The sequence below is a fragment of the Corapipo altera genome, unplaced genomic scaffold (genome assembly GCF_003945725.1).
Source record: "Corapipo altera isolate COAL_440 unplaced genomic scaffold, ASM394572v1 57, whole genome shotgun sequence".
In the NCBI taxonomy this organism is placed as follows: Eukaryota; Metazoa; Chordata; class Aves; order Passeriformes; family Pipridae; genus Corapipo; species Corapipo altera.
In genome coordinates, this window is record NW_020884905.1 from 7,966,453 (window position 1) to 7,993,083 (window position 26,631).

The 26,631-nt window shown below is 43.3% G+C and overlaps 1 protein-coding gene across 5 annotated transcripts in view; it reads right to left on the bottom strand.

Annotated features, from left to right (window-relative positions):
* The window catches only part of ROR1 (receptor tyrosine kinase like orphan receptor 1), a 148,514-nt gene that overhangs the window by 22,155 nt on the left and 99,728 nt on the right, over positions 1–26,631 (bottom strand). For all 5 annotated transcript variants that reach the window (XM_027651620.1, XM_027651622.1, XM_027651623.1 and 2 more), the window contains 2 exons: positions 15,684–15,971; positions 14,572–14,602 (listed from right to left, as the gene is read on the bottom strand). In XM_027651620.1, coding sequence (XP_027507421.1) covers positions 14,572–14,602; positions 15,684–15,971 — 319 coding nt within the window. The remainder of the gene's footprint in view (positions 1–14,571; positions 14,603–15,683; positions 15,972–26,631) is intronic.

Here is a 26,631-nt window from a genome sequence, read left to right on the forward strand (position 1 = left end):
TTTGAATATGTAGATATAGTAAAACTCTATTAATATTATCTTTATTATTTGTTATATTAATTATATTTATTTTCATGCTATTTTTCCATTCAATGCATTTTTTTTCTTTCTTTCCAATGGAAGAACATCCAAACTTCTTATTCTCCAGAGATCTGGTTAAAACTATTGCAGACTGTTCTTTGCTTTGGAGGGAGTTCTTCCAGAAAGCAACATCCTGCTTCTTCCTGGGCCTCAGGACACTGCAAGTACAGCTTTGAACTGTTCCAAACTGACACAAAAACTTGTAATTTTGAACACTACAAAATGAGTTTCAGACCTTCTGCAGCCCATTTCATCCCTCACCAACTTTTTCCCGCTTTACCTTATTTTCTGAAGTCACAGCTTTATTTCTGTTCCTCCCTCCCCTCTCCTTCCTTCTAACATTTAATTTGTCTTATGTGCCTCAAATAGTTCTTTCTTCTGGTGACCTAATATTTTAACCTTAAGCATGATGAGAAACAGACTTCCCAAACGTGACACTTGAATTCAAAGTGAAACACATGGCTGGGCACAAGTTAATTAAAAATAATATGTATAACTTTAGCTTGGTTAAACTATTATTTGACCAAAAATTTGCACCCATCAATAACTACCAGAGCCCACAATTACTATAAAAATAACAGTAACTACCATGAGCCCAAACTTACAAAAACTAGTGTTTTACTTGTCTTTTTATTTCACAGACAAAAAGATCTCCCTGACAGGAGGGTGGAGCCAGGTGGGAATTGGGCTCTGCTCCCAGGGAACAAGGGACAGGATGAGAGGAAACGGCCTCAAGTTGGGCCAAAATTGGATATTAGGGAAAATTTTTTCACGGAAAAGGTTGCCCAGTCCTGGAACAGGGAAGTGGTGGAGTTCTCATCCCTGAAGGGATTTAAAAGCCGTGTGGATGTGGCACTTGGGGACATGGGTTAGTGGTGGCCTTGGCTGGGGGATGGTTGACCTGATGACCTTAGAGGGCTTTTCCAACGTAACAATCCTATGATTCTATGGAATTCCAGACTCCTTTAAAAAATGTAGTGTATTTTTCCAACCAACCTTCCTAGGAATGATGTCAAGGCGGGAACAGGGCATTTTTCTCTGCTGGGGGTTGCTGGGTTTATGAGCATCAACCTCCACCTTGGGCTGGGGGTAAATCCAAACCCGATTTAAGCAGCTGGTCTGACTGAAATAACTGGTCAGGTCTAACAACTGTGAAAACATCTCAAGTCCACAGATCTCGCAGGTCTGTCATAAATTGTGCTCCTGACAGACACACATAAATAGCGGCTCCTCAGCTGGGAACAGCCAGTCTGCTCTAAAGGGCATCAGGAGTCAGATTAAACTGGGAATGGCTGGTGAAAAAGATCGTTTTGCAGATAAGAAGCAATTCTTAAGACAACAAACACGAGTGACAATACGCTCCAGTGGAAATGAAGAGCTGTGCCTTCATTCCTTGGTGGTAACTGGATAAGGCAGGGAGAACCTCTTTGTTTTCTTTAAAAGCATTTTACCTCTCTCCGAAGGCTGCACAGACCACATTTCAGAACCCACCTTGGGACCAAAGCAGCCCTATTGCAGAATGCTGGGCTGTAATATTCAGAATTTAGGGCCCAAACATTCATATTTTGGTCAGCCTTCAGAAGGATACCAAGCCCTAAATTCTGGAAATCATGCTTTTAAAAATCCTGCTTTTACACATCCTGCTGTGTAAAAATGGCAGTTTTCTGCTCAGAAATGGGCCAAATCCCTTCCAAAACTTTAGTTTCTGGGGAAAAAAAAAAAAAAGGCAAGTCACTGCTTTTTCCTGCTGTTATCCCCAAAGAGTGAATATGTTGCAACACATCGTCCTGCCTGTTTTCTGGCAGCAGCATTAAAGGAACTATTAAGGACATTTTAACCTCTTTTTCTTTTTTTCGTTGTGGTAAATAAAGATGAAACCATCTATTTTTGCAAAGCCAACCCCTTCAAAACCCTACAAGTTTAAATAATTTCTCTAAGCCACCTGAAGAAAACCCCAATTTCTTTGCAGTGAGGTGTTCGTAAAAACCATGTAAAATAACATCCCTTTGCAGCTCATTTACAGTCAATAATTGGTATTCAAGGGGAAAAAAATCACTTTTCACCCCCCATAACAAGCACCACGTTTTTTGATTCATGTGGCAGAAAGGTCCATTTTTTTCTGGACCTGCCTAAATTTTAGGATATGTAATTTATTGATATTTACCAATACATCGAATTGTCCCAATTGCTTTATTTATTTTTTTTTAAATTATTCCAATGAGTCAGCAATTGAGAATAGTAATTCCATTGAATTTTGCATTATGTTAAGCAATTATGTTAACTTGCCACTGTGAATGGCTCACAAATTTCTAAGACATTTTACACAGGATTACTTGGGTACTTTGATGCAAATTATATTCAGGGGACTGTTGTCTGCCAGACTTCCTACATGGAATGGCTGGCTGAGCTGTGACACCAACATTTCAGCTGTAAATCTGAAATTAATTGGTATTGATAAGTTTAAATGCATGAAATGCATGATATTAACGCATTTCCTCACTAGAAAAATATTATTTAAGATAACAGAACTGTTTCTAGAACCTTGTTTTAATAAAGACTGTCCTGGCAGTTGTACTTTATTAATATTTTTATCTCGGAGTAGGTGAAATGCTGGTTCATATCAATACTCGCTTTTATCATGGGCTTGTCATAGAAAACATGTATTTTACAACTGCATAAAACAATCAAATGAGGATTAAACCAAACATCATTTAAAAGGCACAATCCATGTAGCAAAGCAATTTGTGCATCGTGTGTGAGTCAAAAATCAAGGGAAATCCTGGTATTTCCACACCACTGCTCCTTCTATCCTGCCAAGGAACTTCATTTTGGCAAGACCACAATTGCCTGTTCTGTGTCATAAAATTGTCTTATAGGCCAAGGATGGACTAACATTCCTGTCTTACTCCCACTGGGGTAAAATACAGAGCTGCTCCACAGAAACCCATAGAGTTAGTCTGGGTTCATCCCCATACAGCTGAGACCAGACTGACACAGTCACAGCTCCTCATCATAGCTCCAAACAGCGCAGAAGAGGCTTTATGATGCTTATAAGTCCAAGTTTAAGAGTTTCTGCTATAATTGGTATTTGTGTGTCTCAAGATGGAAGTGGTTGAACTGTCACCAATGACACAAAATTAAAGGGATTTATTTATTTGTCATATAAATACAACAAAAGAGTTTCTACTCCAAAAGCAGCTAAAGAAGGCCTTAGAAAGTACCTACTAAAGGCAAATCTTTCAAACATAGGCAGGTCAAGGCAGCTTCCATCCAGGAATTGTGAAAGAGAACATCTCCATGAGCTTTTCACACCCATCGTGCAGCCCCTGTACTCTTGGTACTCACACACATCCTGAGGAGAACCAAGTGGCTCCAAATCTGCTGACTTTACATATCCAAGACAAAACAGTGGAATGGCTGAAATGAAGTCCAAACAAGCCAGGATTTGAGGTGGTAACAGAGCTGGGAGCAATTCCCAGGAGGCTACAGAAAAGAGACCTCTCAGCTGCACTTTGGCTTTGGTGAAGTCAAGAGCTGGGTTGTAAAGATAACAGTGGCTGTATATTTAGAACCTTCTAGAGACATTTGCACAAGTATGTTCAGAAGTTAAAGACAGGCAAAATCAACATGACACTTTTTTCCCCCAAGTATGTGCTCTAGTTAATTCAGACCCACCAGATTTGGAACATGACACGCCCTACGGCCTCTCTAGTGGGGACTCCTCACCTCTAAAACCTCCCAATCTCTAAATGAGCTGTGAACCTTGAAAGGGGATTGGTTTGCAAAGTGTTCTTGGTGCTAATTGCTGGGCACAACTGTGGCAAAGGAATGTGCCCATTCACCTCCAGCAAAATCAGGACCGAGAGGAAATTCATTTGTTTAAGGTAAATTTACCCACACAAGAAATTTGGCTAGAAAACTATGTCAGGGAAACATTTGCCGTTAATTTTTGTTTAACACTGATCTTTGTTGTCTCAGGCATCAATGACAGCACCCAACCAATCCCAGCTCAGATGATAACTGCTTTCCTTCCTCACCCAGGTAACCACATGTATTTTCCTGTTAACAAGATCAATAAACTTGACACATTCAGAAATCCCTGATTAACTCCCTTCCCGGCATTTGAAGTCGAAGGGTTATTGCTTTGAACAGCCAAGGCTGAAACAGTCAGGAGTGGCTTTGATTATCAGGATAAATAATGTAACACCTTATAATCTTCTCCCTGGCACTTAATGACTGTGTGATGAAGTTACACAGACTGGGAGTGAGTAGTAACTCCACACAGGTTGGCTGAGCAGTGATGTTATCCTTATAGGAAAGCTCATTGCCAAGGTTTTACACAGTACTGCGGTAATGGAAACACCTTGGGTCAATACAGAGTTATTCCCAAATTTAATCTTTTTACTTGACTGAATAAACACTTGCCCCAACACTGGTTCTCCTACAGGCTGTGGAAGCCTGGAGTAAACTCTTAAGTTGAGTTTGGGATGACTGACATGTCCTTTCATGAAGGAATGAGGGTTGTTCCTTCCAGTTTCATGTGGGCTTTCCCAGCTCCCTCGTCATGGGGCTCACAACACCCTTGACACTGCCAAAGATGTCCCTTTTAATTGCTGACTTTCAAGTGTTTTTCACAAGACAGACCCCTTTAAGCATGCCCTCACTCATCCTCTCCCGGGAGAGGAGGAGCTGGCTCCCAGCAGGACACCAGGTCAAGGGAGGTGGGACATTATCCAGAGTCAAAGGAGAAACACCCCACAATCACTGAAACATTTACAGAAGATCTAAAAGTACAAAGAGGGGATTAAGGGAAATGGATTCAAATCAAAAAAGAGTAGGTTTAGGTTGGATATTGGGAAAGAATTCTTCCCTGAGAAGGTGGTGAGGCCCTGGCACAGGTTGCCCAGAGAAGCTGTGGCTGCCCCATCCCTGGAAGTGTCCAAGGCCAGGTTGGAGCAATGTGGGATAGTGGAAGGTGTCCCTGCTCATGGCAGGGGGTGGGATGAGATAACCTTTAAGGTCTCTTCCAACCCAAGTACTCTGGGGTTCTGTGATTCTCTGAAGGAAGGAAGTTCTGCAGCCCAGCTCCCAGCTGAGGGACAAGCAGTGCTCCAGCACAGGGCTCTGGATCTCAGCCTTGGAATGTCTCACCAGGGAAAAAATCAAAGGCTCGGCACTGAGTCCATTTGAAGGGGGAGGAGAAGCCTAAACTGCCCATGGGAAAGGAGTTGTGGGAAGAAGGGGGTTACATATACACAGAGATGACTTTTCATGTGGGTGAAAGAGAGCCCAGGACAGGAAACCACCCCATCCCATGGAGCCACAGCCACTGCCTCCCCTGCCAGGACCCACACTTTGTTTGCAAGACTGCAACTGTTATTATTATTACCAGGTTTTGTTCTCTTGAATAATTCCTGCCACAAGCAACCAGAGTTTGCACTACTGTAATGTTTCAAGTATTTCATCTTAATTCTGTTTTCAGCCCACTGAAAAGCCAGGCTGGCAGATAAACCAAAAACCTGCTTGAAGTTGTGCCCAGAGCTGAGCCATTAGGATCTGACACATCCCTCATTGCTCTTCTTTTCCTTGGTTCCCCACCAGCACAAATTGCAAGGAGCAGGATTTGCTTAAGGAATATCAACAACAGCTGGGCACTGAAGCAAAAGAACAAAATGAGAATGAGATTGAGATTTGCCCACTGAGATTTTATTACCCGATTACACAAGATGTTTTATTGCGACCACAGAAACATTATGGGCCTTTAAATAGGATTTCCCTTCTAATTAAAGGTTTTACAGCACAGGGGAACCTCCTGTACCTCAGAGATGAGCTCAGACATTAACTGGCTTCTGAAACGTGTGACTGGTTCTTTATTCCACCCCTTATACCCACCAACTCCCAACTCCAGAAAAACACAAGAACAACATTGGGCCACCAGATGTTGCAGGTTTTGAAGTAAAACAAGACCACAGAGGACTCTGAAACACACTTGCTCTGTATGAGAGAAGTTCAATTTTCTCTTTCAGAAAATCCTAATAAAGACAACTGAGTCACAATTTCACCAGACAGTTTTCTGACTTAATTGCATTTAACTCATACCAAGACAGCTAGAAATCACTTTATACCATAAATACATGACACAGGTTACAGAATTATTTCCCTCCAGAGACCTTTACAACTCCTCCCCAGAAGTAACACACTGGACAATAGTGCTAATGGGGACCAGAGAAAATCCAGCAATGTGTTCTCCTGCAACACCGAAGTCTTGGGGTGACTGTGAAATCAAGGAAGTTGGTTTCCAGACCTTTACTTTTTGTTGTGTTTTACTTTTTAACTTAAGATAGATCAGTAACCCTCCAAAATAGAACAGAAAGCTCCAAAAGCCTGGGATTGGGATGTATTTTACACTGTAAAATATGACCCTTGTCCCCAGAATAACAGCACTCATCTCTACTTTAGCAACTCTTTGGTGAGGAGTCATTGAAGAAGGTACTGGGTTGTATAAATACACAAATAAAACAACAGATCAATGATCTCTGCCAGAAACTTTAAGATTTGGTGGTGTCTTGAGCATAACATAAATCAGGTCTAATCCCATATAAATCAGGGACACTCTAAACCATCACTTTTTCATTTGAGGACAAGACACACATTCAGGACAAGTCCTTTCCAAAATCAAGCAGCACAAAGCCAAGTTCTGTTCACAGGACTGAAACCCGACCCAGGCCAGGATGGGTGAAATTCATTGTTACTGTAATATTGTCACATCTTTTCTCACAGCCTTTGGGCTCCAAAAAATCTGTCTAAGCCCCTCAAAAATGCCCTTATGATTAGAGCTAAATGAGAATTTTTTGATCAAAATTGTCTTAAAGAACAAACATGAAAACTGGAATGTTTCACACAAACCCAGTGGTTTGGCCCAAATGGCTGCTGCAGTGTTTTAGCAGCTCCACAAGGAATTTTTGGGTTGGCTTCAAAATAGTTGTTACCTGGAATGACCACATGAAATATGGGAAAACCAGGTTCTACCTCTGCTCTGAAGCAGAGCCAGTGTCTTCCTCGCTTCAAGTGAGAATGTGCTGAGAATTTTCTGAGAAAATAATATTATTTTTTACAACAGTTGAAGAATATCTCCATGAAGGAGATGATCAGCAGAAGCAATGCAACTTTTCAGCCTTTCCTGATTTTTTTCCCTCCTTTTGCAATGTGCGAAACTTCATAATGATCCTTGTTTTGCTCCTTTTTAAATAAACCAGAAAAATACACACACAGTCTGTAACTCATGTCAAATTATATAATTATAGGATTTCTCTAGTGTTCTAGAAACACTGATAACTGAGATATTCAGTCAGCGAAAGAAAACTCTATCCTCTATCTGTACTTTAAGTATCAGCCCACTTAGAATCCTAAAGGTTGGAAAAGACTTCCAAGATCGAGTCCAACCAGTAACCAGGATCCTGAGTGGGATTTGAAAAGTTCCTACACCCACAGTGTTAAAAATGGCAATAAGGTCTTGATATATAAATAAAGGCAGCAAAGTCTTGACATAATGACAATATAAATGCATTTTTCAGTGTTACCCTCAGCACTAAACTCCCCCAATCTCTCAGGGTCTTGCCACAAATCCCATGTGCCACATCAGGGGTTACTGACTATGCAACTGCTTGTATTAAAATCTCAAAAAAACAGAAGTCCAAATACCCTTCAAATACTGACTGGAGCATTCCACAAGGACCATTTCTATACCAAACATTTATCCACATATGTAGTTGCTATGGGTGATCCTGCACAGAAGGAAAACAAATCCAGTTCTTAAATAGCACATTGTCTTTTCCTTTGTGTTACTGAAATGCATTAGGGAAATCTGGCTCCCCATATCCAAGTCATAATGTACCTCAGTCCCTTCTCCCTCCCCACTTAAAAAAATATTGACATGGCTGTAATTCATTTGTTTTCAGATAATACAACTCTGCCTCCACACTGTGCCATACAGTGCCACATGCAGACAGAAGGGTTTTCTGTTTGCACTGCAGGCAGATAAGGGAACATTTCAGCTAAAATCTGCAAAAATATTTATCAGATACCCTTTTAAAAGTCAAAAGCACTTTCTAAGGTCAATCTTTCCCTAAGCCACAGGCCAGTTTCTTTTCTACGGACTTACCAGCATAACAAAATACAATTTAAGCCAGTTTATTAGTAAGAGCTCCATGGCAAAGAACTTGGGTGTTTGCAGCATTGCTCACTTGGAAATGTGAATGGTGCAGGGCCACAGCAAAGAACAGCTGGATTTTGGGAAGAAATTCTGTGAACATGGTGAGGCCCTGGCACAGGTTGCCCAGAGAAGCTGTGGCTGCCCCATCCCTGAAAGTGTCCAAGGCCAGGTTGGACAGTGCTTGGAGCGATGTGGGATAGTGGAAGGTGTCCTGGATGGAACAAGATGAGCTTTAAGGTCCCTTCCAACCCAAATCAAACCATTCCATGATTCTATCCTTTATTTTGTTACAGGCCACTCATGCAGTAATTTGGCCCCATTGCCCCAGGATGTCAAACCCAGCCAAAGTGACCAGTGGCACTTCAGCTGCATCTGAGGAAGCACAAACAACTCCACTCCAGGCCACAGAAACACACCTTTAATCTCACTTTGGCTCAGTTTCCCACATGTATTCTGGGAGATAAGAGAAGGTAAAGAGGCAGAGGACCCTGGGATTCCCAGATTATGGGTATATTTAGCTATGTAAGTACCCTGAGGTAGATAAAATACACCAAAATAGGAGCCAATTCCTTTAATACAAGACACAAATATGGTTTCCTAAATTCTGTACTACAATTACCCAGAGGTTTTATTTCTTTTTGCTCACTCAGGAAAGTCCAAGAGCTTGACTCCCAAAAACCTGTACACCCTGGTGCCTCAGCATCCACCTCACTGTCTGTGATGCCACAGGAATGTCCCAGAGCAAACTGCAGCAGAATAATCAGAACCAGGGAAAAGGTGAGACAGTGGCATAACAGATAAGTGTGCCCCAGATCAAAGACCAAAGTGAAGAGGACAAGGCCAGCTTTCCCTGGAAACATTCCCATTCCACCCTGACATGCTCACAGCAGATAACCTGACTCCCAGCCCCTGGCAAAACTGAGGGAGTATTATTTTCACTGGGATGAAGTAATGCAGCAGGATGTGACATGGTTTCTGTCAGCATCAGCCACTCACACTCCAACTCTGCACCACGTGGGTTTTTTCTTCCCAAATATATTTATATTGGCCTCCACATGGAATATCCCACTTCGAGTTTGTGTCTAAGATCCTACAGGCCACAGGTACAAGCTGTTGTACCAACACACAGTGGGGTTATAAAAGATCCTGCCCCAAAACTCATGGGAATTGTGTTCAGTACTCATCCAAAATTTCCATCATCACTGAACAGCAGGGAGGGAGTTTCTGTGACAGCTAAATATATGGTACAGGACTGGAAAAGAACACACCTCCAAGATTCTCGGGGTCAAGCCTGGCACCCTCCTGGGGGCAGAGCCTTGGGTTCTGTAGGCTGGGAGCTCGGTCTCAGGATGAATCTGCTCTTGCCTCTTTATCGGCTTTTTTTCTTCTATAAATTTTAATTTCTATGGCCAAAATTTCTCAGTTACTCTCTGAAATGCACAGTCACACAGTTGGCCAGGTCTCTCCTGGATGCTGGCCAGTGGTTACGTGTTTTCTCATTGAAGGGACCATGGTGACATCCAGCCACGCAGAGCCACTGCATAAAGATCTATTTTATTAAAAAACCCACATGTGTTTCACTACAAGCAAAAAATAATTAAAAAAAACTTAATCACTGAAAAAGAAGATGGGGGAATCCTGGGAGGGTTGAGGTTTCACGAGGTTTCCAAGCTATTTCTGGGAATCATAAACCCCATTTGATTTTATGAATCAAGTGCCCCTTAAAATTACAGCCCTCTCATCTCCTCTTTTCTTCCCCTTCTCATTCCCAGTGGTTAAATAAAGAAAATAAAGGTTATAGATATACAAGAGGCTCTATTAAGAATAAAAGGACTGTTTCAGAGCAATATTGACACAAGGAATTTATATTCTCTGCTCAGGAGGTGCCAGTCCATGACATCCACATCCAGTTTGATCAACATTCCCGCTGTTGCACAGCAACCACTGCAGATCCAAGAGCAGGAATATTGATGAGCCAGTCATTTTTCTCCTTTAAAACCTAAAACATCATGTCTTGTGAACTCACAGAATACTCCCGAGAGGTGCCACACTGATTTTGCGATGTTTCCACTGCAGTAAGTCAAGAGTCTGTGTTGTTGAGTGAACTATTTCACCTGCGGGTTAAACCTTTTTGGAACGTGCTCATGACACAATAAACTGTGTGTGGTTTTCTAACACAGAGATCATTTTCTTGAACTCTTCCCACTGGAACTCGCTCCAGCAGGGTTTTTCCAGCTCATTTTTAGACCAGACCATGTAAACTGCAGGTTTAATTTTCTCTCCCACTATAGCTCTTGTGGTAGTTCTTGAACTGTGCTCCATCACCTCTAATTTCAGCGATTTGTGCCCAGAGTTTCTCCTGCAGTGGGTGAAGCTCAGGGCAAGCACAGGGCCCTCGCTCCAGGAAGAGGAAACAATATAGAAAGAGACAAAAATAATAATAATGGAAAAGACTGGGGACACAACCATTTGCCAGGCCAAAGTATCTCAATTGTTACATCAGATTCTCTCATCTCCAGGAATCTGCTGTGCTCTGATCTCAGCCTGTTCTGATTTTGATCTCTGTTTCATGACCTGAGGTGAAGATACACACTGCTCTATGTCCTTAAAGGACCAAACCTTGCTGTGGATATATCATGGATATAAAGTGAGTTTTACAGTGATGTGAAGCACAAGAACTTAAAAAATAATGTTAAAGTTATGATCTTTCAGGAAATTTTTAGAAGCCATGGCTACAGTGGTGCATATTCCTGGGCTAGTGGAAGGTATCCCTCCAACAAGATGATCTTTAAGGTCCCTTCCAACCCAAACCATTCTATAATATATTTGTATTCACAATATATAGACACGCACAGAAAGATGCACAAGTACACGAGTTAATTACTAAATGCTCTCTTTCATCATCCTCAAATTACTAAATTAATCCAATTGGAGTTCACATTCATAAATTCCATGGATAAAAGAAGGGAGTACCTGAGCCGATGGTGGCCTTTTACACCCAGATTCAGCCAGACCCCTGTGCCCCATGTGCCCCTCCCAGACTCCTGCCCGCTGTAGAGGTGCCCTTGACACCATCCACTTTATGGAAACTATTCCAGGAGTCTGGGAGCCGGAGCTGGTTCCTGGCCATGCATCCGGAGTGCAGGACAGAGGCATTCCTGCTTTCCCCACAGCTCACTGAGCTCCTTAGAGCTGGCACTGGATCTGTGGCACCTTCCGGCACAACACGAGATAATATAATGATTTATTTATGAAACAGCAGTGGGAGTTGTTGGGTTTTTTTTTAAAGCAAAAGAAGCTTCTTCCAGCTAAGTCAGAGCAGCAGAGCAGGTTAATGGGATGTGATAACCCCCAGATAAGGGTTTACAGCTGACCTTTGCCAAAAAGAGGAGAGTTAAAGGAAGGACGTTCAGGTCAGGCAGCGCTTCCCACCCCAGCAATACCTTGGGTTTCTCACGTTCTCAGGGACAGCACTGCTGGATTTTCTTTCATTTGCTTCAGACTGCTTGTCAAATCAAACTTTTGGCTCTGGATAACTCTACCAGTGCTTAGGGAAAGCAGAAACATGTAACACACACATGAATTATTCGATTATCTAGCACTGCCTGCCTTCTTTTACAGAAGTCACCATTTAACCTTTTCATTTTTAAGCTACACTTGGCCCATCTATTTCTCACATCAGTGCAGAGCTCTGCTCCTATAAATTATGCCAAGAAAAAGTGCTGAGCACATGGATTTTTTTTAAAACATGATCCTCAAATTAAATCTGTAAATGAACAGAACCTTCCCCTCCTGGCAGGCTGATAAAGAGGACATGGGAAAAGCAGGCCCAGGGAAAAGGCTGCTACTTGCCATCAGTTTTGTTCTGAGCTGATGCTGATAAGGCACAAACACTATGCAAGTACAAGTTTTCATTTCCTCAACATCCTCCAAAGTGCTTTCCAGATTTAGCCTTCATCTAAACAACTCTGAGATGTCCCCAGATGTACAGGGAGTGTCCATGTGCTCCGAGCAGCACCAGCCCCGCCGGCACAGCAAGGGGGAGAGACACAGATTCCCATCGATGTATTCTAGGGAATGAAAATCAGCTGAACCCATGGATCCACAGTCAGTTTAGCCACAGCACCAGGATTAATGACTTAACTTTTAAAAACATGGCAGGAAGATATTTTATCACCCAGCTTCCAGGACTATTCCCGAAGGAAGTACTTCCCCATCCCTGGGGGGTGGATGGTGAGGGGACTAATCTATCACCTGAGAACTTGAAAACTGGGGTTGGTTTTCACAGAAAAAAGCAGATCAATTAATTGCATAGCTACAAATTCATTTGTGAACTTGCACAGGGAGAAGGCTACGCTTGAGAAGGCCACAAAATCCAATATTCAGGGTATTGTTTGCATGGAAGGAACAATAAAGAGCGGGGACCAGATTTTGAGGTAATTTCCCTCCTTTATTTCCAATTTTCCTCCCACAACTGAGCCTAACCTGTATCCATAAGGCTCTTGCACTCATGCTATCAATGAGGTTCAACACAATATACACGGACTTGTTTTTTCACTCATTTAAAACAAGTTCCAAGTTTGCAATTTCTTTGTCATAAGCTCCTTCTTGATTGTCTAATTTCCTAGATTAAATCTGATTGGCTTCTAGAGGAATGTAAATGTTCTCTGTTCAGTAAAACAGATCCCTCTGCTCATTTCTCTGGATGTATTTCCCTCCAATGTTTAGCACAATGTGACCTCTCACCAGGCAGAGCCACAACCTCCCAGGGTAATGAAGTGTGACTAAATATCTTTTTTGGTTACAAAATTATAAGGCACGATTATAAAATCAAAATTTAAAGAGGACATCTCACTTTCTTTTCACCTTTTCTCATTGTGTTTGTATTTTAGCTGGTTAAATTGTGGTAATTCATTTTTTTGCAGGGGCACAAAGCAACCCTCAAATCCTGCCAGAAAATAAAAATGGAAAAAAAAGGTTCCCAAATGTAGTTTGTTTTAAAAAGCGAGGCAATCCTGAGTGGCCCGGACAGTGAAATTCCAGCACAGCTCTGCTTTCTGTGCTCACGTGGGTTTCTGACCACCAAGGATGTCTTGCTCAACCTCACAAATTTCAGAAACCCCAAACTAGGTGGGAGCAGACACAAAATACTCATCTTCTCACCTCATTCATTAAGTCTCCAAACTGCTGAAGAGCCCAGCAGCCCCCGCTCCCCAAGGCACCGTGATTTCCCCCTCAGAACAATCACAAAATGGAGCTGAAATCCCAGCCAAGAGCTCCCCTTCCAAAACAAACTCCAACTCCTTGTCAGGCACCTTCACAAGGGGAGACAAACCATATTTTCTGATGTTCCATTAGAGGGCATCCTCGTATGTCCTTTTGTGGTCAGATGCTCCTCCTAATTTACATCCTCTGCAATGCTTTGGGAAAGATCTTCCATAAGGAGCCAGGAATGTTCAAATCCCCAAGTTTTTGCATCTCTTGTAATTATATTAAGAGTTTCATTTTATGTTTTAGTTGGTTCTGTATTTCTCACCCTCATCAGGAGAGGTGGATCTTCATTATTTTTCCACACATGAGATGTGAATAAGCTGGACACACCATCACAAAACTAATTTCAAACTTCAGGACAAGTGAAAATCACATTTGAAACACAATGAGGGGCTACAAAAGGTGAGTAAGTTTGATAATGTGTTTTGAAACAAGAGATAAAAGTGTATATTCTCAAAACCTGCCGAAGACAGAAGCTCCACTGCTCAGCCCCAGCAACAGGAGCCAAACCTGAGCTCCAAGAAACAGGGAGCTGCTGTACCAACAGCCACTGCTCCCACCCACATACTCAATCTTTAAAAAGTCAGGTTTAAGACAGTTTACTAATGCAGGTACAGATAGATACAGACACAGTTTACGACCAGCAGTCCCCTTAAAATCAGTAAGAAGCCCCTTGGTAGTAAAATCTACTTGTAGCGATAAATATTTTCTATACTGGACTGTGACATGCATGAAGCACCTGGAAGTGCACTGAAATCAGCTGAAGGGACCAGAGGATCTAAAGGCAATAATATTGGAAATTAAGAAGTCTAGGATAAGAAATAGAAGTTGACATGACAATATGAAAATACAGTTACGAGACAGATAATTCAGTTATAATAAATTACCATCCTATCTGACTTAAAGTAGAATGTAAAAGTGCTCCTGTCACACAGGATGACAAATGAACTTCTGACTGCTGAAATGGAAGATTAATGAATAGATACAACAGACATGAAACAACTTACGAGGATCCTGGGCTGGCTGTTGGCGGGGGACCTGGAAAAGTGACAGAAGAAAAACAGCAGGATGAGTTATGGTGAGGTGGGAACAGGAAGCTTTTGAAAAGCTTTTAAAAGATAAAAGTAACAGTCTGTCATGTGGGATGTGGTTCATGTAGCTGAGCAGAGGAGTGGCAGCTCCTCAGGCCCACAGACAAGTCTGGATCCTGCAGCACTGATGGGCTGCAAGAGGAGGATAATAAACAGGTGAGGAACTCAGCCCCTCATTCCAAACTGCCTTAGGAGAACATCTAAGGATTAATTTCTTATCAGAAATTAGAAAATGTGGGAGGTTTATGAAAAAATACTATGAAACTCATCACATAGATGATTCATTGTGTCCCGCTTCTAAGAGGATTTAGCAGCACTCTGTGCAAATATCTTCATCTCAGTGAGTTATTTCCCCCGACTGTGGAAGAGGAGAAGACACACTAAACCTGTTTCTTGTTTGGAATCTTCTCAGCTGTAAGATCAGCTTTGAAGGCAGTTATCTCAACATATACATGGAAGAAAAAGTGCTTATTTTACCTGACAGGTACCTATGTATCTCAGTACCGTGCCCTCAGTCTGTTGTGCAAGCTGAAATTTCTCACTCATGAGGGACAAAGGCCACTCAGGCACTTGAGAATAAAATGTTTTCTCCCCTCTGGTCTGAATCCAGTCAGGTACCAGTGGAGGCTTGGGGGGGACCTCCTCACTCTCTGCAACTCCCTGACAGGAGGTGGAGCCAGGTGGGGGTTGGGCTCTGCTCCCAGGGAACAAAAGACTGGACAAGGAGAAATGGCTTCAAGTTGTGCCAAGGGTGGTTTAGACTGGATATTCTGGAAAATTTCTTCATGGAACGGGTTGGAACAGGCTGTCCAGGGCAGTGGTGGAGTCACCAACCCTGGAATTGTTCAAAAAATGTGTGGATGTGGCACTTGAGGACATGGATTAGTGGTGAACATGACTGATGGTTGGACTTGATGATCTTAGAGGGCTTTTCCAACCTTAATGATTCCATGACACTAGTACATCAGTGTGTTCATTTTCAGTGGACAAACACACCTTTCCCAGTGCTTTCCAAAGAGAGAACTCACCAAACTTCACAAACAGCACCCCGGTGGTGGACACGGTCTTCCTGCCGTTGGTGGCCACGCACTGGAAGTAGCCGGTGTCCGTGGTGTCCAGGTTCCGTATCCTTAGGCGGGACCCGTAGCTGGTGGCACGGAAGGAGATCCTGCGGGGCTCCTGCACCACCGGAGCGTCGTTCTTCAGCCACCGGACCGTGGGAGGGGGATTCCCAGAGACCTTGCAGTGCAGCTCTGCCGTCTGGCCCAGCGTGGTGGTGATGTTGTTCATGGGCTCATCCAGCGTCAGGAAGTAATCTGTGATACAGAGAGGGAAAAAGGTGGATAAAATGCTCCAGAGCAGGGAATGTCATTCTGAAGAAAGCTCTGAACGTCTTTGAAGGGAAACAAAGGAAGTCACTGTCAGGTTTCCCTCTACTTTCTCAGCATCATCCAATTTGACTTCATTTAACACAGAAAAAAGAGGTAACACTGCTTCTCTTTTGGCTTTTATTTTTTCTTTTTGCCAACCAGTAAATGTGAAAAACACGTATCAGAGCTCCAGCTGCTCATTCTGATGCAGACCTGCCTCTGCTCGTGTTTGGATCTACAAAATATAGGAATATATGAAATTAATTGCTCAGAAGTGAAGATCTGGTTGCCCTGAGAGATTGCGGATTCCTCATCCCTGGAAGTGTCCAAGGCCAGGTTGGACAGGGCTTGGAGGGATCTGGTCCAGTGGAAGGCATCCCTGCCCATGGCAGGTAGGGGGACTGGATAAGCTTTAAGGTCATTTCCAAGCCAAACCATTCCGGGATTCTCTGATCCTGTCTTGGAGCCATTTTTAACTGACTCACAAAGCAGTGCAGACAGTGTGTTGTCAATGACTTTGTAATCACTAACTGCAAATATGAGGAATATGGATCCTATATTCAGGAGGAGGAGACTTTGTTCTCAGTCAGTATGTCCATTGCTAAGAGCACTAAACTTTATCTTCAACCTGAAATTGGTCTCATGATTAAAAAATCAAATTAAATCAAAATTATGCAAAATTAAATCAGATTTTTAAAATATCATATTAAATCAAAATTAACCTCTTCTAATCCATTCCCAAGCATTTCCTTCTCCTATCAAGGGCTGTTTCACTCTGCATCCTTCAGGAAGAGGCCTGTTTCTAGTAAACTGTATTCAACATTTAATTAAATCCTCTAAAGGCAGAGAGTGGGAGGGATTGGGATCGGTGAATGGGATGCTCAGGTTTTCATCTCCATGTCAGAGGTTCAAACCTAACAGTGGTCATTGGCAGTCCAAAGCATTATCAGACCCTGGCTATCTCAGCAGGGCAGCCAGGGAATGGGAAATCCAGGTTGTATCCAGCTCCTGCACTCTCAGACTCAGCACAGGAGGTCAAGAAAAGCCTGTATCTGTGAACTTGGAGTCATATAATCCCAGAATGGTTTGGGTTGGGAGGGACCTTCAAGATCATTCTCGTCCTCTACCATGGGCAGGGACCCCTTCCACTAGACCAGGTTGCTCCAACCTGGCCTTGAGCACTTCCAGGGATGGGGAGTTCACAACCTTGTGCTGTGCTGCTCATGCTCCGCCGTTCGCAGGTCCACCCACCATTCACTCCAGCAACAAGCCTTCCTAAAGGTGTGCACAACCCCTGCAGCATGCAGAGAACCAGCTCAGCCAATCAACTCACTGGAGTAAGCCACTTCCCTAATTATTTATTGTAATCATGGCTTTACCAGCTACTCCCTTCATTATGGTTCGTGTAAAGCAATATCTCTTCCCTTTGTATTCCATCTGTCGAACACGCCAGCGCTTCCCTGGATTTGCACAGCACTTTGAACAGGGCATTCCTGTCCTCAGCTGGTCCCCAGGAGCCACTGAGGACAAACATTGGCCTTGCCACGTAATTTTCTTTCCACATATATGTGGAAAAAACCAACCCTTTAATGTGCAGGTATGAAACTGCTTCTCCCAGGTAACAAGTGACAGGATGAGAGGGAACGGCCTCAAGTTGTGCCAGGGGAGGTTTCAATTGAATATTACGGAAAATTTCCTCATGGAAAGGGTTGTCAAGCATTGGCACAGGCTGCCCAGGGCAGTAGTGGAGTCCCCATCCCTGGGACTGTTCCAAAACCACGTGGATGTGGAATTTGGGGACATGGGTTAGTGGTGAACATGGTGGTGCTGGTTGAGAGTCTTTTCCAACCTTAAAAATTCCATGATTCGATGCAAATACAGCTGTTTCTATGCTCTCATGGATTCAGTTAGTTAGGAAATGTGTGTATGGGGTTAAAAGGGCAGAGATCCCAGCCCTGGGTGCAGACAGACCACAGGGCCCAATGGCTCTTTCCAGGGTGTCAGATTGGCTTTTCAGCTCCCCAGAATCATTCTCCAAGCTCCATCTCAAGGCTAGAAATGTTTCTGACTTGCCATCTTAATAACCTCCCTGGGAAGCACAGTTTAAGTCAGCCTGGGTTCCCTCCACAATCTGGGTTTAATAAAGTCCCACTAACAGCCTGGAACTGGAGAACCGCAGTTAATTACCCAATGTAACATTTCTATACCACAGCCATTTATATAATTCCTGATAATGTTTCAGAGGCTGCTCCAGACATCCACAGTGTAACAGGGAAAAAAGGTCTTGTGGAATACAGGAGAGGCAAATAGAGGAGTAAGAATGTAGGGCAGGTTTCCAAAGGCTGGAAAAGGATTTTAAGGTATCAGTAGCAACCATAAGTCAGTGAAAAATAAGGGCTGTAATGCAAGAGCTATGGGACAACTTCTCTCTAGCTTCTGACTCCTCTAATTGTTCTCCACCTTTTTCCTTGAGCCACTACAGAAACACTAAAACAAAATGCATCTGCTAAATTCAGCTTAGCTTAATCCTCAAATCCATGAATTCAGCACCTGAATCATAAATCAGATCAAGCAGCTCACCTGAGATGAGACTTAAACAGGGCAGGTTTCATGCCATTGGAAGCTTCATGTTTCTCATAGATAATGCAGTTTTAGGATCAAAAACAAGCTCCCAGAAAACCTTGGATGTTACCGAGGCATGTAGAATTATGAGCATTCCTTCCCTGGCATGCACAAAAGATATCCATCACTGTCCTTCCCTGGCATTGAGGGGCCAAAAAGAAACCCAGTTTTATTTTTATTAATTGTGTCAAACTCTCACCTACCAAAGCCCATCAAAGGAGAAATTCTTGGCTGTGAGGGTGGTGAGGCCCTGGCACACGCTGCCCAGAGCAGCTTTGGCTGCCTCATCCCTGGAAGTGTCCAAGACCAGATCGGACAGGGCTTGGAACAACCAAACTATCTCACCATATTTCACCTGACAGTCTCTCTGCCGTCAAGGAGTTCCCCAGATGCCCAGAGCTGACTTCCTCTGACCTAAAGAATAATTTCTTAGAAACAAGATGGTTCTCATGGACAAAGTAATCGCTGCACTTCTGAGAACGAACCAGTCCAGTGGCACTGGCCTTTGGAAAGTCTGAGTTTAATCCTGGCTCTGAGTAGTCTTGGGTGAATCACTTCAGCTGTGATTTTTAGAGGAGCCAAAGGGAAGTAGACACCCAAAGCCAATCAAAGCTCACATGGGATTTATGCAACCAAGGCCTTTTAAAAACAGCCTTAAACCTTTTGGCTCAATCTCTGCAGCTATAAAGCGAGGATAATAATCCCTCTTACATCATGGGGAGGCTGCTATGGACATTAATGAGATAATGCTCATAAAGCACTTTGAAGGTGAAAAGTGCTATGGTGGGATAAGCACTGTTATTATATTTTAAGTTAAATCTCAGGGTTTCAAGCACATAACAAAAGCCCATCCATATTTAAGAGCAGCACTCTATAAAAACATTTGGGAAATGATTTAATTTACAGAAGTAAAGAGTTCTAAATAAAATTTAGCCCACCTATAATTTAATAATAGTCCAACTGATTTTTTTTTAATTTGTAAAAACAATTTACTGCTGGGCCCAGACCCCTAATGCCAAGTTTCAGCCCACAGAGAGTTTTTTTTTTAATGGCTGAGTTATAAACCCTTGAAAAATGCTGACAGCCCCTTTACTGGAGCAGCACTAGCGGGTGCCCTATAATGAACTTTTAAATGACTTGAGATAATATCTGGAAAGCCAAGCCTGAAATATATTTCTGGGTTTGAGCCATTGCCAAGGCAAACACAACACATCATAAGTCATCTTCATGATTCTGAGCACATAAATTGGAGACACTGCATATAAAACCCAAATATTAGGTATCTTTCATGGCCAAACTTTTTGCTGGTTTGATGTTACAGAGCAGCAACAGCTGTGCAAGGATGAAATGGAGAGAGTTGCGTGTCTCAGAAGAAGAAAAGTGTGTGGATTTCCACAGCTCTGTCTTGACATTGTTAAATAGGAGCCTGCCCAGTGTAATAAATCCTCAAATATTCTACTACTTTTAAGTGGAACCCAGGTGGCTTTCAAAATAAAAGCTCGTCCTGGCTGGCCAAGGAATGTTAATCTCCTGTGTGACCACATGGTTACTCTATCTTAAATTACCACAGACACATCTTAGGGCAGTAACACCCTCTCTGCTTGCAGGGGATTTTGCTGGCCACAGGCAGACCTTTATCCCCCCCAGCACCGTGTGTGCTGCATGTTTCTGATTTCACAAGGTGTTTAAAGCACGAAGGGGATACAGGATTAGACCCTGAAAGGGTCATTTTATGAGAAGAGTTGTTGTTTCACTTATCCTTTTCTTTTTGCCCTTCTGATCCTTCAGAATATTCAAAGAAAAGTTAAAATTAAAGTCTCTGTTCAAGCCTAAAACAGCTTTAATCCAGGTGCACCAGAGACTGATGTACCAAGTTAGTTCCATTACAGATGGGTAACAACACACCTCCCTGGAAAGGAGCATCTCCAGACCTTTTCTGAAGCAAACCTGCAGCTGTGGGGACACCATTTCCAGCTGCTGGACTGGAGAACTTGTTTAATTCTGGATTTGAAAATTCAAACCTGCACTGCAGCACATAAAGCAACCACCTGACCTGGCTGGAATAAGGCAGGTGGGATACCAGTCCCACAGGCTGCTTATGGCATTTATAGAATCCTGGAATGGTTTGAGTTGGAAGGGACCTTAAAGCTCATCCAGTTCTACTCTCTGCCATGGGCAGGGACCCCTTCCATTAGACAAGGTTGATCAAGCCTCATCCAACCTGGCATTGAATTAACTTTGTGAACCAAAAGGTCTAGCAGTTCCCTGGTTCTTTGTCATACCGTGCACTGGAAAGAAGAAATGTCAAAAAATGTCTCAGTCAGTGACTGCAAGACAAATTTGTTTAGTGAATGATAACACAAGAGTTATCATTAGTTAGAAAACCTCTATCTAAAAGGAAGGAGCCTCTTGGGCATGTTGGAGGGTCTGACACGCTCTGTCCCATTTAATATCTTAGTCTGGAAAGCAGCATTTTCATTCATTTGGCGCTCTGGATTATCCACAAGAGTCCAGTCTGATGCTACACTTAGAAGTGTGCCATACTCACAAGTATTGGCACCACCACTGAGCTCGGCCTGTTGGAAATTTTCTGTATGGAATTAGAAAATCTCCAGTTGTCTTTGGAGAAAATCAACAACGTGAAGCCCATCCAGCCTGAAGTTGCTGGAGGCGCTTGCTGGCTGTTCCATATGTTCAGTCGGCTGGAATTCTGAGCTCAAGAAGGAACCAGCAGGACTTCTGATGGAAGCGTGGTCATAGACAGGGCACATAATTCTCTGTTGGAAAAAGGATTGACCACTGATTGCTTTATCTGCCTATAACACACAGACAACTCTCAATCTGTGGGTCTGATCACCAGATCCTTGCTATTAAAAGGGGCAAAAGGAAAACTTCCAGCTGGAATTTCACTTATTTTAAATGAATAAAAGCAAAGGAAGAGATGTCACACTCAACCCATGATTTGGTGACCCATATGAAGAATATCAACACTAAAGAAGTCCAGATAATGGTGTGGGATATTCAATGACAACTGTCTTGGGACAAAAGGAAACCTTCCATGCCTTTGTTTGCCCGGCTAAATTTCCAAGGAGTTTCCTCGGTGGTATGTGTGTGCAGGACTCAATTTGGGATGCACACGGAAGCTGGGCTTCCTCTTCCCAACCATATCCAGAGGCATCAGAGCCACCCAGGATAACTCCCTGAACCCAAACAGGCTGCCTGAGGCTTGATGGCTTTGCAGATCTCCACGGGTGACACTCACTGTGCTTGGGATTCTCAGGACTAATTGCTGCTTTCTGATAATTAACAGCTTAGATACAGCCCTGGGTCATAGGGAGGGAGGGAAACCAGACTTCCAAAAAATGACCTGGAACCGGAATCCTATTGCTTTGATGGGAACTGGACAACTCGTCCCCCTCCATGGCACTGTGAACTCTTCACGTCCATTTGAGAGGTGGCATCTGCCTCTCCTTTTACTTAAACTCTGAAGTTTAAGGACAGATGTCTCCGAGGTCACTTGGACGCTCCGATCTGGAGAGGGGAAATGAAGTTTTTCTTTACTCAGGAACCACTTTTATAGCACAAGTAGGAAGCCTCTAAACTTTATCACCCCAAAAAAGTGATTTGGAATAGGTAAACAAATGTCCACATCCAGCTATAAACTCAACTACTGAAAACCATCAAGGGATTTTGTTGTCACTTTAGAAGCTGCTCTGCAGTAAAGAGCCACGTAGAAAAAGTGCAGGGTGCATGGAAAGGTATGTGCCTCAAGATTAATGCTGTAGAGTCAAAGAAAAGCTGTTATTTCTGACATTTTGACATAGCATCACTTTAGGATCTGGTTCTTATTAGCCCTTTCTGTGCCTTTTAAAGCTCTATTTTTTTAAAACCAAAAATGTCAGGAAATTTGGACCAGAAATGTACAATAAAACACGTCCCTTGACCCTCTGATCTATCAATCTTTCAAATAAACAAAGATAGCTGGATGAGCCAGGAAAAGATTATTATATATAGTTACCTTATGGATAATGGTCAATATTCACTGCACACACACAGCTTATAGAAAAAATCCAACCTAAGTGAAGCTTTTTGTGAAAGATTTTTGCCATGAATGCCCCAAGTTACTCAGGGTTTCTTTTTCGGGTTGTGTTCTGTGACCTTCGAATTTCACACCCTGTATTATTTATAAATGAGACATTCAAGAAACACAAATTCTCAAATAAAACCATACACTTCGTCAGTGGAAAAGCAAACAAAAGGAGCTAATGTACTGTGGCTAAAAAAATGTTCAAACAAAGTAGCAGTAATTTACTGCCTCACTACTAACGGGACCCCACAAATCGAATCAGGATCCTGAGCCCCATCAGGGGACCTTGATTTACCCAATATCCCCCAGATAATAAAGGAAAATAAAAAGGTAAATTGTGCATGAATGTGAAAGCTGTAATTCTTCCCCTTTCACCACACGGATCGAATTCACATGCAGTGATTTCAAAGGAGAATCTGGAAATCTCCAAAGAGCTGGGGCCAAAGGCAGGAGGCCTCGATCCCACCTGGTTTTCTCCACGTTTGGTTTTGTTTATGTTGTTTAAGATGTAGTTTGCCTAAGAGTCAAATTCTCCCTGGGAGACCACAAAGATCTCCCCTACAAGAACTCAAAGCCAGGTCATTTCTCTGCCTGGAAAGATGTTCCAAGGGGCAGCTTTAGCCTGGATTTGTCAGGAAGGATGGCAAAGCTTCCCCTTGGAAAATCCTACACCCAAGGGGTCCATCAGCACCTGGATGTCCCGCAGACCCTTCCTTGTGCTGTAGCCATGGTCCAGCCCACCCTGCCAGGGAATGTTCTGCCCACACAAGGATCTCTAGGAAGTTAATGACACATTCCCACATGCTGCACTTCTCCCATTCCTTGTTTTGACCTTCGACAGTTATTTCCTGCTGCGGATCCCCAGACCATCCCAGGGGGATGCTTGCTATAGGTGATCCCTGTATTGATATGCCTTTGAATATTAAGGATTAATCCCAGATTAACCTTAAACTAGTGAGTGATTTGGGGTGCATTTTGTAAAATCCTGATTCCTGCTGCCAAGCTCTCCAGGGAATGTTTGCCTTCCCTGGAGCACCATGGGACTGCCAAGTGCTGACTGCAAGGTCTGTGTCACATGGAGAGCCTGGGAGTGCTGGGAGCTCAAATCCCGGGCTTGGGATCATGGATATCTGTAAATGAAAATGGCTCCCAAGCCCTGAACCATTCCAAAGTTTTATACTTGTTTGCCAAAGGCCATGGAAGGGAAAGGAAAACAGGCGGTATCTGCAAAACTTCACACTAATAGTTTTCTTTGGAAGCTGAAGGACCAAGTGAAGATCCCAGGAGGAGGAGGTACCAGCATTCCAGCTGCACTCCAGCCTCAATGCCCTCAGCTCCAGGACACATCCTTGGGCATGGCCATGATGGAACAAGCTCCAGAGGAGGCTGCAGGTGGGAATGGGGGGACCACAAGAACCTGCCAGGAGAACGACTCCATCGTTCTCTTATCAGTCCTGCAGAACCAACAGTCACTGAAGTTGAATCCCACTCACAGTCAAAACAAAATAATATTTCAAAGCTGACTCTTTCTTGGCAAAGAATCCAGTATTATCTTAGCCTAAGGATGGAGAGATCCCAAACAATTCCTCCACTGTACAGACGTAAATAGGCTCTCACTCAAATTCAGGCCTATTTCTTTGTAAATAAACCCAGGTCTGAGGGAAGGAAAAGCCTCCCCTTCCAGTATAATTTTTGTGGAAGAGAAGCAGCTGAAGGAAGGACTCTTCACCTTTTTAAAGAAGGAAAAGAAGAGCTGATAGTAAATCTGAAGCTGCAGGTTCCCTCAGCCTGAGAGAATCTCAACCAGCAACTCAGGGGTGAAAGGCTTCACATCCTGCCACTGAAATGGGTCTTTTCCTACCACCAGAGCCCCGTTTTCCCCCTGAAGTTCACTTAATTTTCCTTATATAATTAAATATCTCTTGAATCATATTTTCATTTCTCTTTTTCCCTCGTGGCATTCCCTCTGCACCCCGTGGTTTAGCAGTGGGAAAAGAGAGAGAAATGCTCACAGCTAAATCCCCCCTGTTTAAAAAGTGATTATTTCTTTATTTTTTATGCCCAGTTTGTTTGTTTTTTTAAGGTTTTGGTGAGAAACCACCTCCTCCCTCCCATCAATCGCTGCTTTCAACAGCTCTTCACGGGTGGCTGCGTCTCTTTTAAATTCATTTCCTGCTAAAAAGAATAAACAGGCAACTGTTTAATGCTGTCGATTTGGCTTATTTAATAGAAATTGAAACCTGAATAGGGCTCAGTTGTAAGATAATCAGTGCAGAACTCACTGAGAGCGAGGGAAAGCAGCAGATTAAGTCATTATTTCAAAATGCAGAATATTATTATCAAGACTCTGAGCTGTTCCTCCTTCTCAAACACATGGGATGTAGTCGAGATGCTCATTTCCAAAAGGCAGCAGGTAGAGTTGGAGCCACTTAGCGCAGGCAGCCATTTAATTGGGAAATTTGGCTGGGAACCACTTTCATGTGGTGAACTTAATAGGCTTTAAACTGAGTTTTACTGCATGACCTCCTGCCTGAGTGCAGCAAAGACAAGTGGATGTTGATTCCTTGAGATGCTTGTTTGCAAAAGAAATGGAAACTAAGTGCACACCTAATTTTCTCCTCTGAGGTTTCTACTCCCCAGGTCAGCATGTGCTTTATACAAGACCTTCAGCAGAAGCAGCAGCTCCCACATTAAAGCTCCTGTTCTCTCCCAGACAAGACAAAACCTGTGTGCCTCACTTTGCTGGGAGGAGAACTCGCCCTCTGACTCAGCTTTTGCATTTTAATCCCATATGTAAATCCGTGTTTAGGTGTGGGAGCTGACAGTAGCCTGAATGCTAATCAGCTCCAGCAAAGGGGCTGGTAATCCCCCAGGAATGCAGGATTCAGCCCAGCCAGTGGTAATTGCTGCATTCCAGGTGGATTAGGAGCCTGGAAGTTCATTTTACCTGTTTCTGACAATATACAGAGCTCAGGAACAGGTGCCATGGAAGTAACGTGGAAAATGGTTCAATTACTAATTCAGAGGTCAGGCTCAGCTGGCACAGGAAGCGTCAGCTCTGCTTTGACTGTCCAAAGTTTCTCTGCAATTTCCAAATTTTGAGCATTCGTGGCCTTAACTTGGATTTTCTAGGCCACTTAGTTATTTCTTACTTTTTGAAAAACCAAAGAAAGCTGCCAAACAAGTAAAGAAACACTGAAAGAGGGTAGATTAAGATTGGATATTAGGAATAAATTCTTCTCCAGTATGGCTTTTTACAAGGGCATGAAGTGACAGGACAAGGGGGAATGGCTTCCCACTGTCAGAGGGTAGGGTTAGGTGGGATATTGGGAAGGAATCCTTGGCTATGAGGGTGGGGAGGCCCTGGCACAGGTTGCCCCATCCCTGGCACAGGTTGCCCCATCCCTGGAAGTGTCTAAGGCCAGGTTGGATGGGGCTTGGAGCGACCTGGCCTAGTGGAAGGTATCCCTGCCCATGGCAGGGGGTGGAATGGGATGAGCTTTAAGGTCCCTCCCAACCCAAACCATTCCATGATCCTGTCTGGGGAGACCACTGCCTTCACCTCTCTGCAGCTTTGGGATGTTCCCTGAGCACAGCCCGGCCCCGCCACGAGCACCTGGATGAATCCCTGCAGTGGGATAAAATATCCAGTCTGGCAACACCTTCTTTCAGCAATTTGCTGTGACTTGGGAATTCTCTGCTCAATGACTAGAAGCTTTTCTCCCTGTCCCACCACAAAGCACCAGCCCTTTGACTTTTGTCTTCTCCACTGTGTCCTGGATCACCAGAAAGTCCTGCTCCTTCCCCACTGGGAAGGCAGATGTGAAAGAATCAACCTCAAGTACTCAGAACCACATATTCTCTTCATACTTAAGCACAGAAAACATATTTATGCAT